Source organism: Sebastes fasciatus, chromosome 21, assembly GCF_043250625.1.
Source record: "Sebastes fasciatus isolate fSebFas1 chromosome 21, fSebFas1.pri, whole genome shotgun sequence".
Lineage (NCBI taxonomy): Eukaryota > Metazoa > Chordata > Actinopteri > Perciformes > Sebastidae > Sebastes > Sebastes fasciatus.
Window position 1 is genome coordinate 2,211,146 of NC_133815.1, and position 15,544 is coordinate 2,226,689.

General features: G+C 37.2%; 1 protein-coding gene across 1 annotated transcript; it reads right to left on the reverse strand.

Annotated features, from left to right (window-relative positions):
• Positions 1-522: 522 nt before the first annotated feature.
• apoob (apolipoprotein O, b) lies at positions 523-13,653 on the reverse strand. The gene is made up of 9 exons (XM_074621702.1): positions 13,508-13,653; positions 12,487-12,597; positions 11,125-11,247; positions 8,909-8,941; positions 7,844-7,898; positions 7,566-7,661; positions 4,953-5,044; positions 1,176-1,265; positions 523-1,091 (listed from the first exon to the last, which is right to left on the reverse strand). The coding sequence occupies exons 1-9, from the start codon at positions 13,529-13,531 to the stop codon at positions 1,050-1,052; spliced, it is 666 nt and encodes a 221-aa protein (XP_074477803.1). The 5' UTR covers positions 13,532-13,653; the 3' UTR covers positions 523-1,049.
• Between the last annotated feature and the right edge of the window lie 1,891 nt (positions 13,654-15,544).

The window sequence follows — 15,544 nt, forward strand, 5'->3', positions numbered from 1 at the left end:
TTTCATATGATGTCAGTATCTTCACTCTAGCTTTAAAACTGAGCCGCTACAAAAATTGCAAAACGTTAACGCGTTATCTCTTTGTGCACATATGATGTTGCCTTGTGTTTTCATTGACATTTACTGTTTTTTGTTGCTTTTGATGATATTTTACTCGCTATTGTTGTGCCTTTCACTTTAAAGGTGCTAAATTACGGGATTAGGAGCATTTCTATTGCCTCTTAATGGCTCTCAACATGACGACGGCGAGCCGCGGCTCGCAGCTAACGGTGCTAATAGAGCTAAACAGTGCAGACAACGGTCAAAGTGCTGACAGAGCTAATGGTGTTTACCTGAGGGGGGACCGTAGGGTGGCTGATACACTTCCACAACATATATGAATATGTGACACACTTACAAGACTCCCAATAACAAAAAACAACTACAAATCTGCATCATATTCAAATCATAACGTCTGTTTCATACGTCTTGTGTTATACACCTGTAAGTCTAATTTGCCACCTGAAGAAGAAAATGCGTCGCCTCAGTCAGATGTCAGATTTAATTACATCGCATTAAGTTAAAAGCTCTTACAGTATATACAGTGCATTATTAGACATGGACAAACACATTCAGATCATTAATTAATACACACATATCATTTGGCTCTTTACTTCTGGCATTTCAGTATTATCAGCATCAAACTGCAACGTGAATACATCTGGGGGGAATAAATATGTCATCAACTGGACGAGCTGAAGTCACAGAGGGAGAAACTAGGAATGATTAGAGAGGAAGAGGAAGAGGACGACGATGACTAATCTGGATAACCAGAATAATAATGGGATGTGAAAAGACCTGCTTGTTAGAAGAGGTGGCGGTGTTCACGAATGACTCGAGGAGGCAGAGACACACGTCACCGCCAAGTTTCTGACGATATAGAACTTAAATAATGAAGTCCTGACTCACGGTAGCGTGTGAACAATAATAAGAGTTAATCTACAGGTGTGTGTTACTGGAAGGTGAACGTCTCTCAGGATGGACAGGTGTGCGTCTTCTTGTCTGTCGTCTCAGCTGGTCGTGTCGTTGCTCTCTGTTCGCTCTTTCTTCTCCTAAAAAAACAAAAACAAAAGTCAGGATATCCCTCAACAATAAACCATTAACATCAATAATGATTTCAATATTTGGAAACTCACCTTCTTTTTGCCAAACGGAGGCTCTTTCCAAAGATTGGTTACGGTGGCGCGGCTCTGCTGAGCCCAGGCGTACGCCGAGTCCCGACTCCCCTGGTGGAAACACAAGAAACATCATCAGTGAAGCGCACACACACATCGAGGTGTTCAACATCAATAACTTGGGCTGAGTGTCCATACAGCATCTTTCACAGCGCTCAGACTTTTTGTGCCGAAAGCGACTCCCGGACGCCAGGTGCAGTCCTGCGGGTCTGATGCACGTTCATTATGGCGAGGAAAATAACTCTGGATACAGCTGTTAGGGAATTTTACAACTTTTAGGACATAATGATTTAAATGAGGACTATTTAAGATTTGCTACTGGGAAGTTGATTTACCTAAAAAATAAATGATCCTCTGATTTACAGACGTCTCTTTATACGTTCATGGACTCATCGGCGTTTTCAGTCCAAAATGGAGGAGCCATCTAGTGGCTGTTGTCAAAAAAGCACCAGAGTTTCATCTCTTTGCATCTCGACTCTGTAGATGTAATCATTTCCAAAATCCACAAATAATATAATAAAATAAAAATATTCTGCTTCATCCATTTTTGTTTCCGTTTCGCCTTTCAAAAAGTACATTTTCACTGCAGCCACACGCTGTCTGCTCTCTCGCTTGCCGCGGCGCACACACACGGAGGCCCGCACCTGTATTAACATTCGGACATTCAAAGCGTCATTCGAAAACCTCAATAGAAGCTTCGAATGTAAAAAATGACATTCAGAATTGGTACAGACCTTAGTTTTATCACACGACCCTCAAATTAAAGAGAAGTCTTTTGACTCCCCGCTGTGGGACTAATAAAGGATTATCTTATTCTATCTTATCTGACTTGCAAACAAGAGGCTCAACGTCTCCTTTTATCTCGTCAGCTCATGAGTGTTTCATGTCTGCATGTGTGGACAGCTGAAGTCTGTCTCTCTCTCTCTCTCTCTCTCTCTCTCTCTTTCTCTCTCGGTGGAAACACAGTAAATAAAAGGAGCCAGACATCAGTGGGAATCAGAAACACAATTCACAGCCAGGACTTCCCGATAGGAAAGAACAACCCTTTCCTAACAGGAAGAGAGTCACAGATCAAATACTGATTTAATCTACCTAATGCATGAGACCTTCCTGGAAAGTTTTACCCTACGTGATGACGTCCGGCTGAGCTGATACGATACAGCTTACAGGGCGAGGGTGTGATTTTTCCTGTTAAAATAAACTCTCCCAGAATGAACTCTGTGGCGAAACCTTCCAACCAGGAATAATTTGTTCCTAAAAAAGAAAATAAAGTCACAGTTTCTGCTTTCACAGCTGCTTCCTGAGTATATTTCAGTACTGGGAGGACGATTAAATAAAGAGGTGAGAACAGATTCAGAGGTTTAAGAAGTTTTTCCATCGTTAGACGTCAGAGAAGAGCGTCCTGTGGTTTAAATACGGTCTAATGTCGACAAATATAACAAAGAGAAAAGGTCAAATTCAAAAATAGTGCACAGTTAAACAAACTGAAAGAAGAGACCTTTAAACTTGTAATATCATAAATAATACACACTTTAACTTTACACTAAATGTAGTTGTATTGGTGAGGTGCAAAGTGCAACTTTACTGTTACACAAAACATCATTTAAACTTCAAGCAACATTTGTTAAGACGGGTATATTTTATATCTATATATAGTATTCACCTCCTCTGACTTTTCTGATGCATCATAATGTATTAGTGGTGGGAAAAAATCAATACAGCGTAGTATTTGTGTGGCGATATTGTCTCGATACACGGGCGTCAAGTATTAATCTTCAATTATATAAATGATTAACTTCTGAACGGGCGATATTCTGTCTTTCAGAGGTTGTAGCGTCTTTCAATGGAATCGTATCGTGTTTAAATAATATATCGAGATATCTTAATACGTATACTATGTATACTAATCTAAATTGATAATAACAAGCACATAACAACTCACATTTCTCAGAAAATTTGATTAAACTCAGTTAAACCAAACTATTGCCTTAATCTGATTACTCTGAATTTGTGTGCATGCATGTAAACGTAGTCAGCTGGAAATATTTATTCATTTTTTATCTATAGTTTCTTTTTTTTTTTTTATTATTATTTTTAAGCGTTTTATTGATAGGACAGTGGATAGAGTCTTGGAAAGGGGGAGAGAGAGATGACATGCGGAAAGGTCCACAGGCCAGATTCGAACCCGGGTCCACCGCTGCCAGGACTGAGCCTTGGTCACACATGGGCGCCCGCTCTACCGACTGAGCTAGCCAGGCGCCCCTTTTATCTATAGTTTCACTTGAAACTGTGATGTTCATTTTGCACTAAAGTTCTTAATTAAATGATAAAATACTCAGTACTTTCATTTATCGCTCACGTCTACATAGCGCGAGCACGAGCGCGAGCGACAGGACGCAGACTGTCGTTGACTTGAGGGCCACAGGTGTTAAGGTGTCTGCCATAGAGCCCCTTTAAGTCTTAAGTTAAGATAGGAAGAGTCTAAGATCGAATTTTTCCCAATTTGGTATTACAGAAGCGAATCCTAACTGACTTTCTTTTAATCTCACTTCATCCTACCTTCATCTCAAGCTAGGAAATCCTCATTCCAGCATCGCTTATCAACTTTTATGTCTGTGACCTTGCAACCAACGCTACTTTTCTCATCTCAACGAACTAAACGACTTTGTAATCGTTGTTTTTCTTGATGAAACATTCATTGAAATATACAAAGAAAAACAGCAGAAAACAATAGCGGGCACTTTAACTTCCAGACAGATGAGTTAGAGGTGTCGGTAACATCTGGAGAGAAATACAAACATGTCCAAAAATCCAAAGAGAGCGGGCTAAGATAGCAGACATAGACTGACTAGTACCAAGAAGAGGAAGGCAGCTCTGATGTCCAACAAACAGAAGAGAAGTGGTGGAAAAGTGAAAGTCAGGACAGCTTTAACGCCGGTTCTCCTAAAGTTAGGAGAGTTTATTTTAGATTCTGGGATGTTAGGATGCTTGTGTCATCCCTTTTTCCCATCTTAATTTAGGATAGGAACATCGACTTAGGAGCTGTTCATCTGTAATGGCTCCGGGTCCTAACCATAATTGCCATGGTTACCAAACAGTTAAGATAGGATCTGCAAGTTAAGACGTTTCTGTTGTGTGCACCGGAGCTTTGATTTGTTTTGGTTTAAAGCAACATTTCTTATTCAAGATATCAGCTGATTATACTTTAGAAGCAAGTTCTCAGCTGCACCCTATCTACGCTTCATGTGTCTTCATGTTTCTTGGGTGGAAACATCTGAACTGAGGCATGATATCCACTCCACAGAAGTCTACATTACTGCTGCACACAGTAAAACAATATTTGCTTTCAAACAGCTTCAGGTGCGTTAGCCTGAAGTGGAGCCTGACTTTACATGAAGCCCAAGAAGACAGACTACAATCTGATTGATATGTATCTTTGCAGAAACATAACAGAGATGCATACATGTGTAAGTGTAAACAAAAGTGTATTATCTTATCTAGAAATAAACTAAGAGACCTTTCATAAGAGGTCTGATTTAGGGAACAACTCTGATGTTGCATGGAAGAGTCAGTAGCTTTCCACAGATGTAACCTCAATATATATATATGACTATTAAACTTACAAAACAGGGAGGTTGCTTAATGCCCTGTTGGAACAAGAGTCAACATGGAGCAACACTAATACATTCTGTTCCTGCTGTATGACACAGTTACAGGTTGTGACAGGAGAATACACACCTTCAGTAAAGACGCAGCCTGCTGAGGGTAAAACATGGAGGCACTCAGAGCCATGAGCCCGACTGGAAATACCAGCTGCTTCACCCGGGAGCCTGAAACACAAAGATCAGAGTTCACATCTACTTTACCTGAGGAATCCATCGGTACCAACCATGTCACGTTTGCTTGTTGAGAAGGACACTAAATAACGCTCCAAAGTTAGGTTACATTTTGGCGAGGAAAAACTGGCATGGCCATTTTCAAAAGGGGTCCATTGACCTCTGACCTCCAGATATGTGAATGGGTTCTAGGGGTACCCACGAGTCTCCCCTTTACAGACATGCCCACTTTATGATAATCACATGCAGTTTGGGGCAAAACACAATGAATATTTCTGCATACTGGGGTCCCTAAACAGTCTTTAAATCACATAAATTGGGTATCACAGTAAAGCTGAAGCTCTTGTGGATCCAACGAGCCCAACTGTATTCATGTGTGATGATGTTAGTTCCCATAGGAGACATTTCATTGACCTCACAGTATAAAATGACCTGTGGTGACCTCTAGGATAATCACAGCCTCATGAAATTTTGCAGCCACAAACTAGAGACCTAGAGCATTCAGAGGATGGATGGATCAGACCAGAGACCTAGAGCATTCAGAGGATGGATGGATCAAACTAGAGACCTAGAGCATTCAGAGGATGGATGGATCAGACTAGAGACCTAGAGCATTCAGAGGATGGATGGATCAGACTAGAGACCTAGAGCATTCAGAGGATGGATGCTTTCCTAGCTAGATTGACAATAAGGGGGTTTCTGAGCAGTTTACACAACACAAGTGCTCGCCGTTCAATCGCCGAAAAAATGTAGTTCTTGCAGAAATCTCCAAATGTCAAAAAGTTTTTGATCCCAAATCACAGCATGGCTTTTTCTATGGTGTTCCTCAAGGTCTTGGTGTCTTAATGTGGGATTTTGGAGGGATTATTGATAATTTTTATCAATTCTCAGGTGGTAAAAAATGGTTAAATTTAGCAGCAAATCTGTGTAACAAATGGAATCAACCCAAAAAATGCTGCAACAACTTAAGAGACAAAAGCGAGCATGGGAATGGCTTATCAATTATTATTTCTGATTTATGACTAGATTTGACACACAGTGCTGAGCTGAATCTCACATTAATCTTCAGGTTCCAGCTTTCAGATGATGTACACTACTTCTATTTGACATCTACTGTTGACCTGCTATCTCCCCCTAAAGACCCCCCGAAAAAAAAGACAAAAAATTGGTTTATGAAAAAGAAGGGGTGGAATGGAAAAGGTTAAAGAGAAGCCATCTAAAACCAAATGTTATATAAGCAGAGGGAAGTACACCGATGTGTCCACCCACTAGTGATTTAATAGATAAGAATGCATCGCAGCAACTGTGATGATAGACACACACAGAAAGTTATATTTGTTATTGTTCGCGTCATTGAAATGAAAAGCATTCTGGGAACCGTGGGAAATTAAACTTTGTTTGTCATAGAGCAGGCAGACCGGTTCACTGTTGCTTTTATTGTCTTCTAAAAGAGAAAATTAAAGGGACTGTTTGTAAGAATCAGCGTCGGGCTCACGCTTGCTCGCTCTACATAGACATGAACGAGCATCACTCAACACAGTGAGGCGACACACGTCAGCTAAAAGCACAATATCACTCTATATTTCAGCTGCTTGGCAGTAATGTTAGCTGACCAGACCAAGGTCTCTCCATGAATCAACGTGATCTAAGTGTTGGCTTTTCCTGCCTCAGCCTCCCGAACGCGGCCGGAGAGAGACACCGACAACCGGTAGGAGACGATAACGTTTCTCTCTGCGGAGCCCCGTCACTTCACAAGACACGGGAAACCTCTGTTGGTCTGGAGGAGCTGCTGCAGTTATTTCTGCACAAACGTCCACTGAACATTCACTAGATATTCTCAGAGATACTAACTCTTCTGCAGAGTGGAGTGAGTGCGGATGCAAGAGGTGGAGCGAGCTGAGTGAAGGCAGGCAGAGGAGCAGAGTACAACAGAGACTCCGGTCCTGGAGACCAAAGCTACGGTCTCCCCCGTGTCCTCCAGCCGCGGCCAACACTGTTTAACAGACGGGCTTCACTAGATACAACCAAGAGGTTTTGGTGCTTCCGTGTAGTTTGTGTTGGAGTCTGAGTCTGAACAGTGTAGACACATGCGAGCGCACATGGGAAACCGACCCGCAATGATTTATACGTGTAAGAAGTTACAAACAGTCCCTTTAACTTGGATTAAAAGGAATTTGTCGTAGAAAACATCCATCCATCATCTGTAACCGCTTGGCAAAGGCGGGGTACACCCTGGACAGGTGAACCTGCATGTCTTTGGACTGTGGGAGGAATCCGAAAACGTGCTCCACACAGAAGGGTCCAAGCCGGGTTCGAACCCAGGACCCTCTTGCTGTGAGGCGACTAACCACTGCACCACCGTGCCGCCCCTACACAACACACACTTGATTTTTTCCGGTGGTGGGAGAACCACTCTTATCGTCTCCCGCTCCCTTATGGTTATCAGCCCGTCTGCCGCCTCTGACCTGATTTGCCTCGCTTCCTGTGAGAGAATGCAGGTCAGTACAACGCTTACCTTTGGCCAAATAAAGTCCCAGGAAGCCAGAGAAGCCCACCGCCGCCACACTGGGGTAGAGGTCGGGAGGGGGGTCACTGAGGAACTGGTACGCATCTGAAAAATATAAAAACAATGAGGGGGGAAGAGAGGCTGAGAGAAGGTGGCTGACAGGATGTGAAACGGTACAAGTCTAGCATCTATTTTTGTTCTCCAGGACATTTCCTGGACACTACGGCGAGCTCTCGTGATTATTGCATTAAGTGCACTGACTTAGAACAAAATGAGCTTTTCCTCACCTGTGACTGTTGTTATGGAGGTGTTGATCGTGGGCTCCACAGTCTTGTATACGTGCTGGTGTCCAAAGATCAACAGTAGACACACAGAGAGAGAGAGAGACACAGAAGAGCCGGTTACTTTCATCTGATAGCAGCCTTTTATCCAGGCTAGTAAGCCTCAAGTGCTCATTTATAAAACAACTTTTTGTCTGTCTCTTACGTCTTTATGTCGCCCTATTACATCACAAAGAATCATCCTACTGTCTGCACAACTGGATGAGAGGCTCAGATTTTAAATTAAACTAAGAGAGTGTAATAACCGAAAGGTGATTCATACTCAGAAGAAAATCATACTTAAATTAATACTAAAAATTAAATACTTGACAAATCTCCCTTTAAGGTACATTTTGAACAGATAAATAATGTGCAATTAATTGTGATTAAATATTTTAAGCGACTGAGCGCCCTAATAAAAACCATTTGCACTTAAACGTGAGAAATGTGGCACTTTATAAGGAAGAGCAGGAGGTTGATTTTTATTCTTTTTATTAAATTGTTAAATAACGCTCCAAACTTACGCTAAATTTTGGCGAGGAAAAACTGTCATGACCATTTTCAAAAGGGTCCCTTGACCTCTGACCTCAAGATATGTGAATGTAAATGGGTTCTATGGGTACCCACAAGAATCCCCTTTACAGACATGCAATGGTATTAAAATGGTATTTTGACTCACATTTTCTTTAACAAATAGCGATTTTAAAATTGCAGTAGGCCATAATGCGATTTCAATAAAATTTGTATTAATTGTGTGCCTTTTTTTTTGCACTCACAATAAATATCACTTTTATATCATAAACACTGTGAAAAAAAAACAGTAAAGGAAAAAGGCGTCAGCTGTGTTGCAGACGGTTTGTGGACATGTTTTTGTGGCGATTGACATCCGTCACGAATCTGCAGCTGTCAGCTCACAAAGGTGTGGTTATCAATCAACCAGAAATGTCAAGTCCAGTTAGGTAATTTCACAACAGCAACAACAACAACTAGACATAAAAGTAGGTCATAATAGTATTTTTACACGTGACTAACCTCGACCTTCTCCTTTGCAGCTTGGCCCGTTTGCTGCAAAAAAAAAAGACAAAAGGTTGAAGTTAATTTATTGATACAGCATCTTGTCTTTTGCCCCTAAAATATAATGAAATAATGTTTATACTCTTTTAAAAGGAAGGAAATCCAGGTATAACAGAAGAGGATTGGGAGAGCTAGAATGGAAAACTTCAAGTTCAGCTGTATGAAGAGAGTTTTGGTGGAAAAACCGTATCAAGCTCTACATTACTCCGGTTCAAAAAGAGCCATTAGACCACATTTTCCAACTGCTGGAGACAGTGCGTGTTCTCCGAGGCAAATTATTATCATATATTCTGGTCGTGTCCGTTATTAATTCCTTTATGGGACATGAAGTTTAGAATTTGATCCAATAAATTTTCTACTGACGTTTCTACCCTGGGGACCGCCCCCAATGTGCCCACAAGCTGGGGCATTTTCAAACAAAAAAATCTGTCTGGAGCTGCAAAACATGTGATCATTGTGATGAAGGTTACACAGTTTATTGTCTAAGTATATAGTATATAAGTCTAATGCAGTGAGGGCCAAAGTGCAAATGTACTACGGAGTATTAGGACCACATTGAGGGAAAAAAACATCTGAGATTTCCAGAATAAAGTCAGAACTTTACGAGAAAAAAAGTTGTAATATTACGAGAAAAAAAGTTTTTATATTACGAGAATAAAGTCATAACTTTACGAGAAAAAAAGAAAACAACACAAAATTAATACTTTATAATGTTATGACTTCATTCTCATAATATTAAGACTTTTTTCTCGTAAACCTTTGACTTTATTATCGTGATATTAAGACTTTTTATCTCGGAAACTTCTGACTTTATTCTCATAATATTATGACTTTATTCTCGAAATCTCAGATTTTTTTTTTTTTCCTCAATGTGGCCCTAATACTCCGTCGTACCGTCGTACCATAGACCTACAACAACGAGAAATAAATATGAAAATGTAAACAAAAAACAGTTATTCATTTCCATTTTTAAAAATCCACAGGGAGCCACTGGAGAGGAGCTAAAGGGTTCCGGAGCCGCAGGTTGCTTAAAGACCCCTGCCCAATGAGAACGGCCACATAGTTTGTACGGACCTTGGTATAACTCAATAACAAAAAAAAGAAAATAATGTGTATCTTTCCTTCTAATGTCAGAGGGTCAAATGCTTGATTTAATCTTTCCAACATGCTGCTTTTATTAATGTTTCCTCAGACAGAGTTCAGTATTAAAAATAGTCCGTGCTTTTCCTGTAGGCGTGAATATGATGAAAACCAGAACCGGCGTTAAATCCTGCAGGATCAAAGGAGCAGAACACATGTGTTACGAGTTTCATGTGATCTGACTTTCATATGTCACATCAAACTGCATGCTGAAATTTTACCATTTTTAAATTTGAACATATTCCTCAAACACTGTGACGACCACACAACAACAATAAAGCCTGCTAGTGTCTCATCTGAAAAAGAGTTATGTTTTTGTTGGCTGCGTCTTCAACTGTGATAATAAAACTGCATGCCTCAGCTAAAAAAACACTAGCATAACAAACACTAATCAAAATACACCTTAATTCCACAGGCAATAACAACTCTTGTGTTTCACACGCACACCTTGTTGATCGTGTGTGTCTCAATTCTCTGGAAATAAAACTGATAAACGTGCATCAGTTGCTTTTGCTTCTCAACTCACAACAGCTGACCAAAAACATTGACATGGCACGTCAGGAATGAAAACTGAAGAGTTGAACTGTGGAGAGGAATGTGACAGCTGTTCTTCAGAAATACGATGTTTTCACCAAATCAAAGAAAAACAGCCGACTAGGTGTAAGCCCAAATTAAAGTTTCAAAACAAGGTTTGACCTCAGATGGACAAACGTTTGTACTGATTCTGCCACAACAGAATCAGAAAGATGATTGTAAATTAATTCTTTTCTTAATTTCAAAGCTCTCTTTTTTTTTTTTGCAGCTCACATAACTATTTAAGGTCGGGAACTATTTTATGTTTATGTGTGGCTCAGGTTACAGTAAGTAGAACGATTTTGGCAGTGCTACACAACCACAAAACAGAAACTTGGCATCTTCACACCAAATTCATGCAGGTGGTTCTGAAAAATATGTTCCTGCACAGCACAAACACAACTATTATGCTTTCATTAAACTTCTTTTGTGAATATAGGGAGCGTCAGATGTGAACACACCTGACACTGGTTCGTGTACGGTTCTGCCAGTTTCCTCAGCGATGCGACGCTCTGCTCCAGCGGCCCGGCCTCTGGCTCCACATACCGAGGCTCTGCTTCAGGGCTGGAGTACAACGACGGCAGCTGAAACATAATAACAACAACAAGGTGAGGATCCCGTACACCCTCTCACTCTGTGATGGAGTGAACTCATGTTGGAGTCACAGGTCAATGAACACCCGTCTTTAATGTGTAGGGTATAAATACAACGGCCACTTTGGGATGAACTCACCTCCCTCCGGTAAGGAAATAAATAAATAACAGAATCAGAAACACTTTATTGATCCCCTTCTAGAATAAATATAATAAAAACAAGTATAATAGGTTCAGTCATGGTAATTAGGTGATAATTAGCAAGTAACCTATTTGAAATTTCTTCAGAATTACTCCAAAATTTACCTCAAAATTGATTGAAAATGACTTTATTATAAACATTATAATAATATAATAATACATTCAATTTATTAGCAAATAACTTATTTGAAATTTAATCTAATTTAATTAAATTAAATTTAATTAGTTTTGGTTTTCCACCTCCGATGAAGAGCAGTGCACATATGCCAGTTTAGCATATAATTATTAAATAATGTTTATAATAAAGTAATTTTCTGAGGTAAATATTGGGGTAATTTGGCAGTAATTCCAAATAGGTTACTTGCTATTATCACCTAATTACCATGAAATTTGAGGACCTGTAAAATGAAGTGTTACCGTATAATATATAAATATAATAAATATAAATAAGAAATATGTATAACAGTGCAAATAATAATGTTGAAAATTAGGATCTATCATTAAGTGTGTAAAAATGCAAGAATAGTATAAATAAATAAGAATATTAGTCTAAAAATGTATGTATTGTATAAATAAATGAAGTGTTAATTCCAGATTAACTAGATTATTGCACAGTTTTGCACTAAATTATTGTACTTTTAAGTCTGTTTGCTTGCATTTTGAAAACCATAACCACACCAGTTAATTATTGTTCATAAAAACATTATCAATACCTGTACTACACTGATACTTCTGTTTTGAATGCAGGACTTTTACTTGAAGTGGAGTATTTTCACAGTGTAATATGAGTACTTTTACTTCAGTAAAGGGTGTGAATACTTCTTCCACCACTGCTGAGGAAGAGGTTTGACCTGACCGTATGATCTCACCCCTACCCTGTCAGTTATTGATTACCCACCTCATCGATGCTCAGAGCAGGCTGTCAGTTATTGATGAACCCACCTCATCGATGCTCAGAGCAGGCTGTCAGTTATTGATTACCCACCTCATCGATGCTCAGAGCAGGCTGTCAGTTATTGATGAACCCACCTCATCGATGCTCAGAGCAGGCTGTAGGCTCTTCTTCTTCCCCTCACTGGCAGCCAGCACCGAGCCGCTCAGCAGGCCCGTCAGACCCGGAGCTGCAACACACAGCGACACCTGGCGGCACACAGACAGAACACACACACACTGGTAGTGGCCATAAAGATAACTGTGTTTGTTTTACGAAATATGTATACATATGTATATATAAATATGTATAAACATGTATACACATATATATAAATATAATGTAAATGTAAATTTAATATAATTTATTATTTTAATGGAGCTTCCCAGCAAAAAGTATTTCACACGTTTGTACCTGTACAACCGACGTGACAATAAACATCTTGAATATATATGTATATATGTATATATATATGTATATATATATATATGTATATATATATATATATATATATATATATATATGTATATATATATGTATATATGTATATATATATGTATATATATATATATGTATATATATATATATATGTATATATATATATATATACATATATATATATATACATATATATATATAATGACAGTTAAACACTTTAGTTAATAATTCAGACACTAAAGGAGTAAAATAACACATTTAACACACATTAACAGATGATTAACAGATGATTAACACACATTAACAGACATTAACACACACTAACAGATGATTAACACACATTAACACACATTAACACACACTAACAGATGATAAACACACATTAACACACACTAACAGATGATTAACACACATTAACACACACTAACAGATGATTAACAAACATTAACACACACTAACAGAGGATAAAAGGAGGATCTGACCTGTTAGTGACATCAGATAGCAACATGCTAACACTAGCTGTTGACCAGTTTAACAACGTTTGACTCTTATTTATATATTTCTGTGGTGTAATTTCATTGTGTAACACTATAAACCTTCGCTTCACTACATGACAGCCACTGCTTATAGGTAAATCATGTTTAAGGTGATAAAAAGGTGATAAACGTTGAGAATAGTTACCAGTTTCACATAATGTGACATCATCAGTCAGTCAGGACAACTTCGCTTTACTACGGCAAGCCGGAGGAGGGACGGATCACAGGGCGCATGCGCGGATTCTTCTTCTTCGTTGAAGTATTATGGTGCATTACCGCCACCAAGTGGTCTGGAGTGCTGGGAATCAGGATTCAAGCTACTCAGTGGTACTACTAAATATTAAATTAAATTAAAAAAAACAAAGTCTGAAAAATGTTAGAAAAAAAAGTCTGAAAAATGTCTGAAAAAAATGTCTAAAAAAAAGTTTGAAAAATGTTGGAAAAAAAAGTGTGAAAAATGTCTGAAAAATGTAAAAAAAAAAAAAAAAAAAGTGTGAAAAATGTCTGAAAAATGTAAAAAAAAAAGTGAAAAATGTCTGGAAAAAATGTCTGAAAAATAAGTTTGAAAAATGTTGGAAAGTAAAGTCTAAAAAAAGTCTGAAAAAGTTCTGGAAAAGATGTCTGAAAAATGCTGGAAAAAAAATTCTGAAAAAAAGTTGGAAAAATGTTGGAAAACAAAAGTCTGAAACAATGTCCGTTAAAAAAAAAAGTCTTAACAATGTCTGAAAAAAATATCTAAAAAAAAGTCTGAAAAATGTTGGAGAAAATAAAGTCTAAACAATGTAAAAAAAAAAAAGAAAGTGTGAAAAATGTCTGGAAAAAATGTCTGAAAAATAAGTTTGAAAAAAATTTTAAAAAGTTTGAAAAATGTTGGAAAAAAAATTCTGAAAAAAAGTTGGAAAACAAAAAAGTGTGAAAAAGTTCTGGAAAAAATGTCTGAAAAAAAGTTGGAAAAATGTTGGAAAACAAAACTCTGAAAAAAATTATCTGAAAAAAAAAGTCTGAAAAAAAGTCTGAAAAAAAAGTCTGAAAAAAAATATCTGAAAAATATCTGAAAATAAATATCTGAAAAAAGTCCGAAAAAAAAGTCTGAAAAAAATATCTGAAAAATATCTGAAAATAAATATCTGAAAAAAGTCCGAAAAAAAAGTCTGAAAAAAAATATCTGAAAAATATCTGAAAATAAATATCTGAAAAAAAGTCTGAAAAAAAATATCTGAAAAAAAATATCTGAAAAAAAGTCTGAAAAAAAGTCTGAAAAAATGTCTGAAAAATAAAGTTTGAAAAATGCTCGAAAAAAAAGTCTGAAAAAATGTCCGTAAAAAAAAATGTTTGAAAAAAATGTTGGAAAAAAAAAGTCTGAAAAATGTTGGGGAAAAAAAGTCTGAAAAGAAAGTTTGAAAAATATTGGAGAAAAAAGTCAGAAAAATGTCTGAAAAAAAGACTGAAAAAAGTTTGAAAAAAATTGGGAAACAAAAGTCTGAAAAAATGTCCGTAAAAATAAATAAATATATACACAAATAGAGTCATGTACTCTCTAAAATTCGTTCTCCTGGGATGTTGGATCACAAATAAAAGTCTAAAAAAAATTATAAAATAAGAGATCACTTACATCATAGCCCAACTTAACTTCTTATATGTATATGAATATATATATATATATATACATATAAGTTAATATATATATATTAATATATATATATATATGTGTGTATATATAAAAATATATCTATATTTATATATAATATTTATATTTATATATAATTATATATTTATATATAATTATATATAATATTTATATATTTATTTATGTGTGTATATATATATATGTGTGTATATAAAAAAATATATATATATATATATTTATTTTTCCATACAATGTAACTTAATAGGCTGATCAAATAATTTACAATAATAATTGACAAATTAATCAACATGAAAATTATGAGATGCAGCTTGAGTCATCATAATATTTACAGATATGCTTTGGGCTTTAATACATACACGAGTTCCTTCTGTATGACTGCATTTTTTTGTGCAGGGACAATAATAATGCTGGTATAGTATTATAACAACTAATCAGTTAGTTCTGTGACTAATAGTAAACACAGAGTTGAGACATAAATGAACATAAGAAGAGTCAGAAACAATCACACAGATATAAAAGCACTCGGCAGTCAGC